Below are 15,793 nucleotides of genomic sequence, written 5' to 3' on the forward strand. Positions count from 1 at the left end.
GTGCCATCTTCTTCAGTCTTTCTTGCAGAAGCAGTTTGCAAGTGCCGGTCGGTCAGCTCCTGTGTTTTCAGTACCAAAATCATCTAAAGCTGAACAATTTTTCTTGCCTCAGCCGATGTCAGAACAAATTGAGAAAGTTAATAATTGTTTGTCTTGTGGTAAACAAATACCTCATAAGGACTTCCATTCTTACTGCCTTCCTTGCCTGGGCCCAGACCATGACGTCTCGGCCTGTGCTGCCTGTGCATGCTTTAATAAGCGCACTCTCAGGCGCCGGGCAGAATTTGCCGAAGACTTTTACGGTGAATCTTTCACAGATATCATGCCGCCGGATCAACCGACAACTCAATCTACCAAAACGAAAGGACCGGACCGACATTCTCGGCCCGCATCCACCACCGATGCAACTCCTAAACCCTCCGCTTCGAAGCGGTAATTCAACCGCTCCAGGCCAACGACACAGCGTTAACACGTCCTTCGGTCTCGGAGACTTCTCCAGTGCCGGTTGTTGATTTTCCTCCGGAAACCGAGGTTCTGGATCTACCCGACACCATTCCTGTAGACAAGGTTACTCCTGCACGTGGGGCTGCAAGGCCTCCTGTATCCATGTCCATCAAGGCCTTTGCACGTGCTAAGGCCGCCAGCCAGGCCAAGGCCCATACTAAACCCTGCTGCTCAGGCCCCTTCTTCTGATAAACAGATCATGTCTCTTGCTGCAGATCTTATTTCTCTTATCAGGGGGTCTCAGCCTCACCCAGACAGAGGTTCTCAGCCACCTGCAGAGAAAAGGCCCAGAACTGAGCAGGCTGACAACCTCTCTTCAGATGAAGCCTCTGGGGATTCTGAGCATTCAGATACCCAAGAAGAATCCTTCCAGGCCTATGAGGACTCTGATGCTGAGGAATCAATTCCCTCTGCCTCCCCTCCAGAGGATTTCTCATTTGGCAAAGTCCTGCACTCTATGAGGGAACATTTTAAATGGCAGGGTCAGGAATTCTCTGATTCCAGGAAAAGGCTACGTACCTTCATCAAGCTTCCCCAGCACAGACCTTTAGCTATTCCTCCAGTTATGGATGTTTTGGATGATGTTTTCTCTGACTCCAGTGCTAACCCTGATACTCTCCCCCCTGCTCCTGTCAAGCCAGACAGATATTATAGGGTCCCTGACACTCACAAACATCTCTTTAAGGCCAACTCTGTGGATCTAGAAACTATTTCACAGGGCCCCAAGGGAGTGGCTACTTCCACTGCCAAGAATCCACTGCCAGCGGATAGGGAAGCTAGGTCCCTGGAGAGATGGGGTAAAAAAGTTTATACCTCTACCACCCTAGCCATGAGGTCACTTAACTGCCTTTTTCATATGTTTCAGTACCAGGATTTCTTACTGGATGATTTACAGAAAAAGCTAGCCTCCCCTGAGCCTATTGATAGAAAAGCATTGCAGGATCACATATATAACACTCAGCAGGTTAACAATCATTTTCTTCAGTGTGGTTATGATGCATTGGAGGCTTCATGTAGAGCAGCTATGATTGGGGCTGTGATACGTAGACATGCTTGGTTAAAAGATCAGCCATTGCCAGACCATGTTAAAGTAAAGTTACTTGATGCACCTCTGGAAAAACAGAAGCTTTTTGGTGCTAATGCACAAGATGTGTTGAAATCCATTGAGGAAAAAGCTAAGTCAGTACAGACAGTCAAGGATTTCTTACAGGTTCAGCCACCCAGATTCAGCAGAAACTGGCCTTCAAAGAATTGGTCCTTCCCAGACTCTGACAAGTTTCAAAGGGGAAAAAAACAGGCGTGCCTGAGGTAGAGGACAACACTGAGGATCCTACAGGGGCCGCCAATGGCAACCTACAAATCAAACAAGTGGCGCAGGCAGCCCAGCTGCACCACAAGGACAATCACAATGACTTGACTTTCATACCGCCTACAAAGGCTCAGAGAGAAGCACCTTTGGGCGGAAAATTATCCTTATTCTCAAAAAACTGGCATATCTTAACCAAGAACAACTGGATTCTGGATTTAATGAACAAGGGTTACAGATTCCACTTCCATACTTTACCAATAAGACAAGGCATGCCAAACCTGCCACATCATCAAAGGGCAGAGGCACTCACTCAAGTTTCAAAGCTGTTAAGTATAAAAGCAATAGAAAGGGTTCCTCCTCAGGAACAAGGCCAGGGATTTTATTCAAGACTGTTCCTTGTTCCAAGAAAAGAAAACAAATGGAGGCCTATACTGGACTTGTCTACTCTAAATACTTTTCTCATTGTGCCAAAGTTCAAAATGCTGACGTTGCAGCAACTCCTTCCCATGCTGGGCAAGGGGTCTTGGCTGGTCACTCTGGACCTCAAGAAGGCATACCTGCATGTCCCAATCAGACAAAGCTGCAGAAGATACCTCAGATTTCTTGCAGGGACAGAGCATCATCAATTCTCAGCATTGCCGTTTGGCTTATCTACTGCGCCCAGAGTGTTCACGAAATGCCTGGCATCAGTAGTGGCACACTGCAGACTCCAGGGGATTCAAATATACCCCTACCTGGACGACTGCCTCATACAAGCAGACAACAAACAAACCTTAATAGCAAACTTGGACTATGTCATCCAACTACTGCAGGCCTTGGGATACACAGTCAACATACAGAAATCAAGACTACTGCCATCCTAACAGATTATTTTCCTAGGAGCCAAAATGGACACAGAAACTCAAATGGCCTACCTCTCAGAGGAAAAACAACAGCAGTTACCAGAGTACTTCAAAGGCCTAGCAAAGCTCTCCCAGCTGACTGCAAGGAAAATCCTGCAGGCCCTGGGGTTCATGGCATCTTGCATTCTTCTGATACCTTTGGCATGACTTCATATGAGAAAATTGCAATGGTATTTAAAAAGCTTATGGTCCCAACACAGCCAAAGCCTAGAGGACGTAATCCCACTCATTCCATGTCTGCAAAAAGAATTTTTGTGGTGGGCTCAAGCAAGTCAGTTAAACAAAGGCATGTCTTTCAACAGACCTCAAGCTGGTCAAATGATTACAACAGATGCCTCAGATCATGGATGGGGGGGCGCACATGGAGGGCAGATGCATTCAAGGTCTATGGACACCAAGGGAAAGACATCTGCACATAAACCAAAAAGAGATGTTGGCAGTGATGCATGCAATCGAGACTTTCGAAAAATCACTACAACAAGGGCATTTGCTAATAAGGACAGACAACACCACTGTCATGTGGTATATAAACAAGCAGGGAGGCACTCATTCTTATCCCCTCTGCAGACTAACAATGATTCTCTGGGAAAAATCCCTGAGTCTGAAGATACATTTGCAATCCCAGTTTGTGCCAGGCAAGGACAATGTACTGGCGGACAAGCTGAGCAGAAATTTCTTGGAGCCACACGAATGGATGCTGCATCCTCACATTTTCTCACAGATAACAAAGACATGGGGAAGACCGGACGTAGATCTCTTTGCTTCTCACAGGAATCATCACCTGGAAAAGTTCTGCACAAGGACCCACCATCCTCTAGCCTGGAAAACGGATGCTCTCTCCTTTAGCTGGAATTCCCTAAAAGTTTATGCATTCCCTCCTCTACCTCTGCTGACCAAGGTGATACTGAAGATCAAAGTAGAACAACCAACAGGCATTTTGATAGCTCCAGACTGGCCAAGGCAACACTGGTACCCATTGCTGTTGAGCATAACTCTGACCAAACCGTGGCCTCTGCCCCTATGGCCCCTGCTTCTAACACAACACAATTACAGGACTGTCCATCAAAACCTGAAAACATTGCATCTGACGGCCTGGAGGTTACCATGACTCCTTCCGCTACCTCTCTTTCCAAAAAAGTTCAAGAGATCTTACTGGAAGCACGCCATCCATTCCACCAGAAAAAACCTATTCAGCCAAGTGGAAGAGATTCAGCATCTGGAATGCCAACAGGGGTCAGGATACATTACTGAGTATACCTCAGATATTGGAATACTTGGCAGAAATGTTTCATACTGGACTCTCATATTCTTCTATAAAGATTCACGCCTCAGCAATCTCAGCAAAATACAATTGTGATCCACCAGTGTTTACACATCCTTTGCTAAGACAGTTCCTAAGGGGGGATAAAGAATATCAAACCTCCCAGAAAACAGCCAGTACCTGCATGGGACCTCAATTTCGTTTTGGAAAAATTAACTCTTCCTCCTTTTGAGCCAGCAGCAACTTCAGAAATGCAATTTCTATCATGGAAAACGTTTTTTCTATTGGCAGTCACATCTGCAAGAAGAGTCTTGGAGATACAGGCACTCATGGCAGTACCTCCCTTCCTCATTTTTCATCAGGACAGAGTTTCTCTAAGAACCAATCCTACATTCATGCCAAAAGTAATTTCCAGGGTGTCTCTAAAGCAAGCTATTCACCTGCCTACTTTCTTCCCCAATCCGCAAAACAGGGGGGAAAAACTGCTGCATACTCTGGACATACACAGGCAACTACGCTACTACTTGGACAGAACTAAGGCCACCAGAAAGTCTGACCAACTGTTTGTAGCCTATGCTGCTGGAGTACAAGGAAAAGCAATCTCCAAGCAAACAATTTCAAAATGGATTGGACACTGCATCAGATTCTGCTATTCTTTCCATGGAAAAGGTGTGCCAGCCAATATTAGGCCACATTCCACCAGAGCTATAGCCATATCCACAGTTTTCCTAAGAGGAGTGGCTACAAAGGACATTCTAGAGGCTGCTACATGGAGCTCCGTGCATACATTTACCAAGCACTACAACCTGCCCTTATACTCCAGATCCCGAGCAGACTTTGCTTCGGCAGTCCTGCAGGGCATTTTAGCCACACCACCCCTTTCTTAGTTCCATCCACCCCCAGCTTGGCTATGGTATTCAACCCATATGTTATGACTGCAGTTGCATTCTTGAAGGACATAGTACAGTTTTGTACCTACCATAAATGTAGATGTCCGATAGATATGCAACTGCAGTCGGATTTTCCCACCCTCCTACCCCTCTGCAACTTCTTTATGGGTCCACTACCCCTTTTCCTATTAGCTGGGGGTATCTCCTATGGTGTATTTGTTTATTACTGTTGTGCATGTATGGAATTGTTTATCCATTCTCCAAATTTAGCCTTCCTAGAGGGGCACCTGGCATCTGGGGCAAGAAACACTGAAGAAGATGGCGCCGGCCAATGCCTTTATACTCCAGCCGTTCTGACGTCGGAGAGGAGGCGACACCGGCCGACACCGGACCCAGACTTTGGAATCCGGCCGACCGAGGGCTGCCTGAGGCAGGACAACCCATATGTTATGACTGCCGTTGCATATCTATCGGACATCTACATTTATGGTAGGTACAAAACTGTACTTTTACTCTCAAGTCTCTAATGTTTGAAGAGCCGAGTGTGTGATTGAAACACAATACATTACAACTGCTTTTTAAACTTTTTTGTCTTATAAATAGTATAAATGGAAAGGCTATGTTGTAATCACATCACTGTTCTGGCGAGGAAAAAGGTACTGGGATATCAAAGAACAAGTCCAGTATAACCGCAGTGTGAGCCTCCTTCCTAATTTACTAAACTTCACATTTTACTCACCTGTTCACATTGTGCAAGATAGTATAGTATTTAACATTCTGAAGATAGAAGGCTGAATATGTCTGCAGCTTCTTTAATTCTTTTGCTTGCTGGTTTTATGTATGGTATGGTATTCACAATGATGTAAACCTGCTTTTACCCACATTTCTTGATACTAACTGAAGTTGGGGGAGTTGCTTTACTGTAGCCTTGGACTTTTGCAATTATTCCTGAGAGCCCCTAATAGTTGAAGACCTGGTTATTTGGTAGAACAAGTATAAAGTAATATTATAACCATGCTGTGAGCTCCCCCAGGTGTTATAAAACCTTCCACATTCTACCCATTTGTTCACCTTATGAGAGGTAGTATAGTGTTCCATATTTTGAAGATGGAAAGTTGGCTGTGGCTGCAGTTTTTTAACTCTTTTAATAGTTGGGCTGTGGAAATTATAGTAATGTCAGACCATATTAAACTGTAGAGAATTAAGAAAGCTTAAGAATTTAACGATGTATAGTTTATTTCAGTCATTAAAACTACAATTTCTTAAGGTTCTCTGATGGGACTTGTTCATACACAGTTATAACAGCATTCAGAAAATCCGAACTGCATCATTTAAAATGCTGCACATCCAAAAAAGTATTGAAACCCTGGAATTGGTTATTGTGCTGACACATTCCTTTTTGAGAGCTGCCCATACCTTTCAACTCCCTATTTTTACAAAATGTTCCCAGTTTTGCTTGAAACATTTTTCCTGTCCCTCAGGATGTTTGTGTGTTTGTTTGTTTATTTTTTTGGTAAATCATTTGTGATTGCAGTCAGTAATGCCAGTTATTAGAGTTTTAGACTTCTTACCGTTGTTCACAAAATGCATATTGATGCAAAACTTGTTGTTCTGTTAATTTTGAAGTGAATCAAAATAGTAATTAAAAAGTACTTTTGATTTTATCCCCCCAATTAATTTTGTCTTTGTCCGGAATCCATGAGACTCGAGAGGTATGGTGCTACCCCAAATTATTCATATCTTAAATGTTCTCTTTTTGGAGTTATTTCAGCAAACTAGAAACAGAGTACTAGACAGTTCATGTTGCCACATTTGCTTGAAACAGTTTTTGTTTTTATCAGTGCTGTTTTTCTTAGAGGGGACTGTTGAGGTGTACCATCCTTTGGATGAGATATCACATCAAGACTGCAACTGTCTGAGCTTTTGGGAGTTCAGTTGGTTGTAAAAGATCTCACGACACTTAGAGTTGGGGAAGTTGCCAGGTGTCCTGTCATATTTCCCCTAGTCAGTATCTTTATCACCTCAGGTCTCACTTGAAACAAGGCTATTTGCTTAGTGGGACTATCCCAGCCAGTAAAAAGAAGAAATAAATAATGTTTGCTGATATATCTCAGTTAGTTTTGTATCTTTGTAATCTGACTATTTAAATGCATCAGAATCATTAAGTGGGTATGGTTGTTGTATCCCAAAAAAGAAAACCATGGTTTAAGCAAGCAGTACCATTTTGAATCCTGTTTTCTTGTTTTTTAATAAGAATACAAAGTGATCTTTAAAACAGATTTTACATTAGAATTTAACAGTCTATTTTAGTAATTGTATAAGAATATCATTCCTGTATAACTAGTTTTCCTTTTTTTGGGGCTCTGTATGTGTGTGTGTATGTGTATGTATATATATATATATATATATATATATATATATATATGTGTGTGTGTGTGTGTCTGTATTGTGCACATGTGCATGTATGTGACACTTACATAACATATTTGAATTCAAAACACTTCCTTCAGCAGCGATCACATATCTTGCCCCAACTTTGAAACATTGTACAGTGAAACTATTTTCCATCAAAAGCATAAAATATATATTTACTGGGAATAAGACAAATACAGAACAGCTTAGCAAATTGCCAGATTTATATTTAAAATAATGCCTTCCAAGGTGGGTGTCACAAAGCACTAACAGACCTTCAAGTTGTGTGGTGACACTTCTGTGTAGTCCATTATTTCTTTGTAATACTCATCCTTTTGAGTATTATTACTCACATATAACATCTTTGTGCTGCAACTTTGCAAGTATTGAAATGTCTATATATCCTTGAGTCACTTATTTGTGCAGTCTTTTGTACATCTTTAACAAATATTTGCAGTGCTGTATACTGCCTTTCTCATGCCTGACTTAGAGAATAGAAATGCAAACTTTTTAAGGGGTTAATAAGGTGGAAGGGGATTAAAATGATAATTTTCTCCATTAGAATAATAATAATCTGCACTGCATCTGCAGGTGAAGTATTTAATATTGTTTATAAATGTAGATATCTGTCATTGTCACATGTTTTCTGGGAAGTAGGTATGTTATTGTGCCCTTGATTTGGGACGAATTGATGGATAGTCCATCAAACTTATTTTTGTTGGAAAGAGTCTGTGTTTTGTCAGAATTATGTTCCCAAATGATACTTTATTTGTGCTACCTTGCACTAAACATATCTCATTTGTTTATCAATTTATGAGGAATTTGGTAGCATTAAGGAAAGTCGACGACTATCATAGCTCAACCAATAGAAATCAGTCGTTATACTTCAGCTGGTGGCATCTTTTTGTATGAAGGTCGTGTCATGTTGTCTTGCATGTGTGCAGTAATTGCTGGCTGCCCTAAAACTCAAATGTTCCTTATGGTGTGAGGTCAACTTACCTAACAGTCATGTAACTTAACTTCTTTATCTCTTCCTTTGTAGTACCCCCTAGGACAGATTTGGGTCCTACCCTTGGCCTGAAGAAATCCAGCTCTCTAGAGAGTTTGCAGACTGCAGTGGCTGAAGTGTGGAAGAACAGTGTACCCTTCCACAGACCTCGTCCCAACATGGTCAGAGGACGGGGCTGTAATGAGAGTTTTCGAGCTGCTATCGATAAGTCATATGATGGGCCTCCAGAAGCAGATGATGGTATGTAACTTCATTGCTATCAAATATATACATTTCTAGTCTCTGAGTAGGTTTTAATGTTAAAAACTGTTTACAGTCGTGAAGTATAATACCAAGATAGGCATGGGAGGGTGTGTGTGAATATGGATATATATATATATATATATATATATATATATATATATATATATATATATATACATATATATATATATATATACATATATATATATACACATATATATATATATATATACATATATATACACACATATATATATATATATATATATACATACATACACACACAGTGGGTATAAAAAGTGCACACACCCCTTTTAAAATGCCAGGTTTCTGTGATTTAAAAAATGTAGACCACGATAAATCATCTCAAAACTTTTTCCACCTTTATTGTTGCCTGTAACTTGTACAATTCAATTGAAAAGCATCTGTTAGAGGAAAAAATATAAAAAGTACAATATGCTGGTTGCATAAGTGTGCACACCCTTAAACTAATACTTTGTTGTGTGTGCACACCCTTAAACTAATACTTTGTTGAAGCACCTTTTGATTTAATTACAGCATTCAGTATTCTTGGGTGCACACCTGCCGTCAATTAGAGACTCTGATTAACCCAAAAAAAGTTCAGCTGTCCTAGTAGGATTTTCCTCACATTTACTCAATTGCCTGCTACAGCAAAAGCCATGGTTCACAGAGAGTTTACAGAGCACCAAAGGGATATCATTGTTGAACGGTATCAGGCAGGAGAAGGGTACAAATAAATTTCCACAGCATTGAATATACCATGGAACACAGTGAAGACAGTCATGAAATAAGCGGCGAAAATATGGGACAACAGCAGTGTTGTAAAGAACTGGATGTCCCTCCAAATTTGTTGAAAAAGACTAGATGAAAACTGGTCAGGCGGGCTGCCAACAGACCTACAGCAACACTGAAGGAGCTGCAGCAATTTCTGGCAAGTATTGGTTGTGTACTACATGTGACAGCAATCTCCCATATTCTCCATATGTCTGGACTATGGGGTAGGGTTGCAAGATGGAAGCCTTTTCTTACACAGAAAAACATCCAGGCCCAGCTAAAATTTGCAAAACAATGCATTGTCTCCTAAAAGCATGTGGGAAAATGTGTTATGGTCTGATGAGACCAAGTTTGAACTTTTTAGCCACAATTCCAAAAAGTATGTTTGGCACCAAAACAACATTTGCATCACCAAAAGAACTCCATCTCCACAGTGAAGCATGGTGGTGGCAGTATCATGCTTTTGGGGTATTTTTCTTCAGCTGGAACTAGGGCTTTAGTCAAGGTGGAGGGAATTATGAACAGTTCCAAATGCCAGTCACTTTTGGCCCAAAACCTTCAAGTATCTGCAAGAAAGCTGAAGATAGAGGAATTTCACTTTTCAACATGACATTGATGCCAAGCATACATCCAAATCAACAAAACAATGGCTTCACCAGAAGAAAATTAAAGTTTTGAATTGCCCAGCCAGAGCCCAGACCTAAATACAATAGAAAATCTGTGGGGTGACCTAAGAGGGCTGTGCACAAGAGATGGTCTTGCAATATGACAGATTTGGAGTGCTTTTGCAAGTAAGAGTGGGCAAATATTGGCAAGTCAAGATGTGCCATGCTGATAGACTCCTACCCAAGAGGAATGAATGTTGTAATTAAATCAAAAGTTCTTTTACAAAGTATTAGTTTAAGGGTGTGCACACTTATGCAACCAGCTTATTGTACATTTTTTTTGTTGTTGTTTGTTTTTATATTTTTCCCCTGACAGATTTATTTTTCAATTGAATTGTACAGGTTATAAGTCACATTAAAGGTGGGAAAAGTTTGCAAATGATTTGTGGTCTCATTTTTTTATATCACAAAAACCTGGCATTTTAACAAGGGTGTGTACTATTTTATATCCACTGTAGATATGTGTGTGTTTGTGTGTATACATGTGCATCTGGAGAGGTCCTGGTTTGCTTATTAGTCAAACCTGTGGTCTAGAAGTAGAAGTAATGGAGGGTGTCCATATTCCGCATCATTATTCAGCAGCTGTATTGTCATCTTATCCACATGGACACTCTTTTAACTCTGTATTTCTGTTTTGTTGACGTGTGTGTGTGTATGTATGTATGTATGTGTATATATATATATATATTTCCCCTTCACAAGATCGAATGGATGGAAGCTCAAAATTCATAATCTCGAGACCATAATCTCGAACTTGAAATTGTGAATGGGAGCCTTAGGTTTAAAAAATAAAAAGTTCACTTACCTTATTGCAGGGGGCCAGGTCCCCCTGTACCCTAGCAGAAATAAAACCTTATGTCTTAGACAAAACTATCTAGAACTCCGAAACAAAACCAAAAAGCCTTTGATATGGTTAACCACAGCATTCTTCTCAAACTAGACAAAGACAATTACTACAAAAATATGGAGGAAAAACATGCTCATAACCCCCAGAAATTTTGGGCCACATTAAATAGCATACTCCGCCCAGGAAAAAACACCCATCCAAAAAAAAACATCCCCAGTGCTACCTAGCCATCTTGAAGACATTCCCACACATTTCAACAAATTCTTTACCGAAACTGTCCAAACCCTGGCCAGTGCCCAATGCAGTACCAGTAATCCCTCACCAACAAATACCCCCACCCTTCTCAACACTCAACCCAACATCCCCACTTTCAACCTCCACTCCATGTCCACCAGGGTAATTTCTAAGCTCCTCAAAAAACTAAAACCAACCACACTAGTAGCCGATGAGCTTCCAGCAAACTTCCTTCAGATATCAGCTGATGCCATATCCTACCCAGACTCTGTTCTCATAAATAGATCACTGCTGGAAAACAAAGTACCCACCCCCTGGAAAACCTCACACATCATTCCGCTACACAAAGGGGGAAACTCCTTAGAGCTAACCAATTATCATCCAAATGCAATCCTATCACTTCTGTCCAAAATATTAGAAAGAGTGGTTCACACTCAACTAATGCAACACCTCAAAGATAACAACCCTCTCTCTGCTTCACAACATGGCTTTAGACCATCTCACAGCACCATCACAGCACTCCTGTCATTCATAGATATAGTTCACCACCACAGAAACAGTGGTCTGTTTGTATCCTCCATATTCTTAGACTTATCAAAAGCCTTTGATATGGTTAACCACAGCATCCTTCTCAATTCTCTATCTAGCATAAACATAAGCCCCTCCTCTATTGCTTGGTTTAACAGCTACCTATCTGGCCATCAACAAACTGTTCTCTGGAAAGACCAACTATCCCCCCTATTGCCAGTTACCATAGGAGTCCCTCAAGAGTCTATTCTCGGTCCCTTACTATTTTCCTTATATACTAACCACATCACTTTATCCTCACCCTCTGTGTCAGTAGTACAATAGGCAGATGACACCACCCTTATTTGCGCCGCCTCCACACTACATGAACTTCAATCCTTAACCCAGAACTACTTCACCCTCGCAGAAACCTGTTTCACCAATATCAAACTTCTTCTCAATCCCAAAATAACAAACACTGTGTTTGGCCCAGGAAGATCATCACCCCTAAGTGATGGCTTCTCCATCAAATCCAAAGACAACACTCAAATCAGCCCCACCACACACACAAAACTGCTAGGTGTTGAAATTGACAACAATCTTAAATTCAACATCCACATTGCTCAAACCATCAAGAAGGTTAACAAAAAACTTGGACTCCTTTATAGGAATAAAAACTTTATGACTAATAACACCAAAGCAACCACTGCAAGGACCCATCTCCTATCCATCTTCTTATATGCCTCTCCCATCTTAACTAATCTCCGGCAAACTGACCTAAATAAAATGGACTCTTGTTACAACAAAATTGTTACTTTGTTACTGAATCACCTTATAGGTCCCATCACTGTCTGTCACTTCAGCAAGTCAACTGGTTGGAGCTACCTCATATGCTACTACTCAACCAACTATCTACTGCTTGCAAACTCTACTACTTTCCCAACATAACCCCTGCACTACAGGAACTCATACAACCACACATCCCCACTAGAACTCTTAGATTCAGCAACCAAAACCTCATAAAAGTTGTCAAGCATAGAAATGATGCTGGTAAATCCCTTTTTGCCAGCACCATTGCCAAAAAATGGAAAACCCTACCAAGCCATACAACCTCTACCACCTCCACTACTCAGTTTAAAAAACTCCTGAAAAAACATTTTCAGAATAATTGGCTATGCTCATGCCATTCACCAGGCTAACCCTTAAAAAGGTAACTCCTCTCTACCCCAACTACTCTTAGATAGTCTGTTTCATGAATACGTAATACTGCCTCTTTTTAGGTCTTTTGATACTCTATACCTCAATGTTTGATTTTTGTATGAACTGTTAATTAAATGTATTCCATACTGTATGCATCATCTCCTTTTGTGTATGCAATGAAAGCACTCATAACATGAAACAAATGTTTCATGTAAATTCCTGTTATTCTATGTATGTGTTGTTTGGAGCTTATCTCCCTGGGCCTCAGCTGAAAATGGACCTGTGTACAGTCGGACTTTCCTAGTTAACAAATGTAAAATAAAATAAAATAAATAAAGTAGAGCACTTGAGTTGGGACACACTGCGGTGGTGGTGCTGCGGTAGCATTGTCACCTCACAGTAAGACGTTGTCCTGTTCGATTCTCAGCTAGAGCGTCTTCTGTGTGGAGACTTGTGTGAATGGGTGTACCTTCGTTGAAGGTTGTGCGTCAGGGCCGGCAACTCGGCATGTAAAAATCTACTGTCAATCATTAGCGGACCGGAGTTCCGCTGTGGCGACCCCTAACCGGGAAAAGCCGAAAGACACAACAACAACAACTTGAGTTGGGACACATGATGAAGGTTATAAAAACAGAAATTACTTAGTCTGTCAGAAGATAAAGCACACTTGATATGTTTTGCTCATTAGTCCAGCAAATGGATTAATTGCATTTTTGTCAGTGAATTTCTTACTTTTTTTTTGTTGATTTGTGTCTACTCTCTCATTCTTGAATTCCAGCACTACTTTTTATTCATTCCTCATTTAACTATACACACACAAGTGCACACACACACACACACACACACACACACACACACACACACACACACACTTTCTCTCACCTTGTCATATGTGCAGTGTAATGGGGCATCTTTCTTCTGTCTTCAGACTGAGCTATTTCACTTTTACATATCTGCTTTTCCAAAATATTTATTTGTTTAAAGTAGATAAGGCCGGCCATAGATGAAATTGAGCCCTAGGCAAAATATTCCATAGCTTCCCCTTCTGCTTCCAAGCAATTCCCCCCTGTTTTTCCTGTCATCTGCCCCCAAGTCTTTGCCTCCCCACACCATTCAGACAGATAATTTCTTGCTTTTTCATTTTAACACTTTGCCGTAGTCTTCCGTTTTTTTCTTTTTCTTTTTAACACATCCTTACTGAAGGCTGCACTGTGTTAACTGTCGAGGAGATAACTGAATTAAGCCATGGGTCTGGGGGCTGCTGGGCTCCCATAAGCCATAGCACTCTAGGTGCATTTTCAAGTTTTTTTTCAACCTTTTCATCCAATAGTGGTTTAAACACACAGCAGGAGAAAGAAACAATTTCACATTTCGTCTTACTCTTCAGCTTTTTCCTCAATCCTTTGAACATCCCCTAAATAGCTAAATCTAAACTGTAATAACTGTGGAGGAAATAGAATTAAGCAGGGAGGCTGGGACTGCTTTGTAAATGTTCTGAGATGCAACTTTTCATAGAATGACAGCCTGAACAAAAATCACAAGTAAGGAAAGAAGTTGCCTTATTTTTTCCTTTAAATTAATAAAACAGTTTTGTCCAAGCCTTTAATGTTAAAGGCAGACAGAATAATAGTTCCCAGTAACTTGAGAAGTTAAGTGCTTATAAGGATACATCATAAGTCATTAGCTGGGAATAGTGCCCCCCCCAAAAAAAAAGTAAGATAATCTTTGCAGCCCTGTTGCCTTAGAGTGGCATGAAAACAAAACAAATAACTACAGTCATGCATTTCAGGTCACTGCTGTCATACATGTACAGAGCATGTCTTCTCACCCATGCCCTCCAAAAATGGTCACATGGTATGTACCCATCTGATGTAAGACTAGAATGACAAAGAACTAAAAAATATCCTCAGTAATACATTTTAACTTGTTGCTTTCAGACGTATACACAGGATACCGCTACCTCCAAATAGCCACCTGTATAAATGGGGTCTATATCACAACATCGAACTTACAAAAGTTCGATCTTTGTAATATTGAACCATTATGTTCGAAACCCAACAAAACTGAAACCACAGAACAGCGATTTTTTTTCCCAGGGAAAAATATCGCTGTTCCGTGAAAAAAAATAACCTTAAACCTAAACTGTGCCCCCCCACTACTTAAATATACCAACTCCGAGATCATACCACAGTGGAGGAAATAGCAAAGCCCTGAAAACGGCCCACCATATTTTTTTTCCCTAGGAAAAGATTTGATGTGCCGTAGCTTCGCTATTTTCCACTTTCGGACTTTAGGGTTCAATATTACAATGTTCAAACTTGTTTTAGTTCGACATTGTAATATAGACCCGTATAAATGATGTTAAAAGTGAAAAATTAATGATCACAGTAGTGTAATCAAGTATGTTTCTCTGAGACAGTACACTGCCTGTAAACAACGTATAGCAATCTTCTTTGCGTACCACTGAGGTTTATTTTGAGGAAAGTTAAAAATAATGATCACACGGTTTCCAGACAGTTCTGCAAGCTGTAGTGACCCTTTGTGCACACCACTGAACATGTCCAGTTCCCCAGTAGGTGGAGCGCACAGCAGATGCTGAGAATGGGTCTTCCCTACTAAACATGTACCCAACTCCCATACAATGAAGGAGTATGGGGCCAACAGTTCTCCTGACGTTCCAAGGGTCAAGATGTACTGCAGTGCATTTTATGCCTTTATTACTTATTAACTCTTTTTTATTGCTAGCCAGAGGTACTGTGTCTGTAACAACTTCTGTGCACACCACTGGTTTAACTTAATTGGTGCTCTTTTGGAAGGTACATGCAAGGAGACATGCTTACATATATGTCTGATAGCAACTGTGTATATGTCCTCTGGTATTGTCTGTGACCATGAATAAAGTCAGTCATATTTTTCCTTGTGTTTTCAGACATGCACACATGCTGTCACTCCATCTGACAAGCCAGGACTTTCAAAAGACAGACAGATACACACACACACATGCACAGACAGAGC

General features: G+C 40.9%; 1 protein-coding gene across 1 annotated transcript in view; it reads left to right on the forward strand.

Annotated features, from left to right (window-relative positions):
- Nucleotides 1-15,793, forward strand: part of PARD3B (par-3 family cell polarity regulator beta) — a 5,075,916-nt gene that overhangs the window by 3,267,846 nt on the left and 1,792,277 nt on the right. The window contains exon 21 of the mRNA XM_044075955.1: nt 8,321-8,527. Coding sequence (XP_043931890.1) covers nt 8,321-8,527 — 207 coding nt within the window. The remainder of the gene's footprint in view (nt 1-8,320; nt 8,528-15,793) is intronic.

Source organism: Protopterus annectens, chromosome 6.part1 (assembly GCF_019279795.1).
Source record: "Protopterus annectens isolate FY-2018-M chromosome 6.part1, PAN1.0, whole genome shotgun sequence".
Classification (NCBI taxonomy): domain Eukaryota; kingdom Metazoa; phylum Chordata; order Ceratodontiformes; family Protopteridae; genus Protopterus; species Protopterus annectens.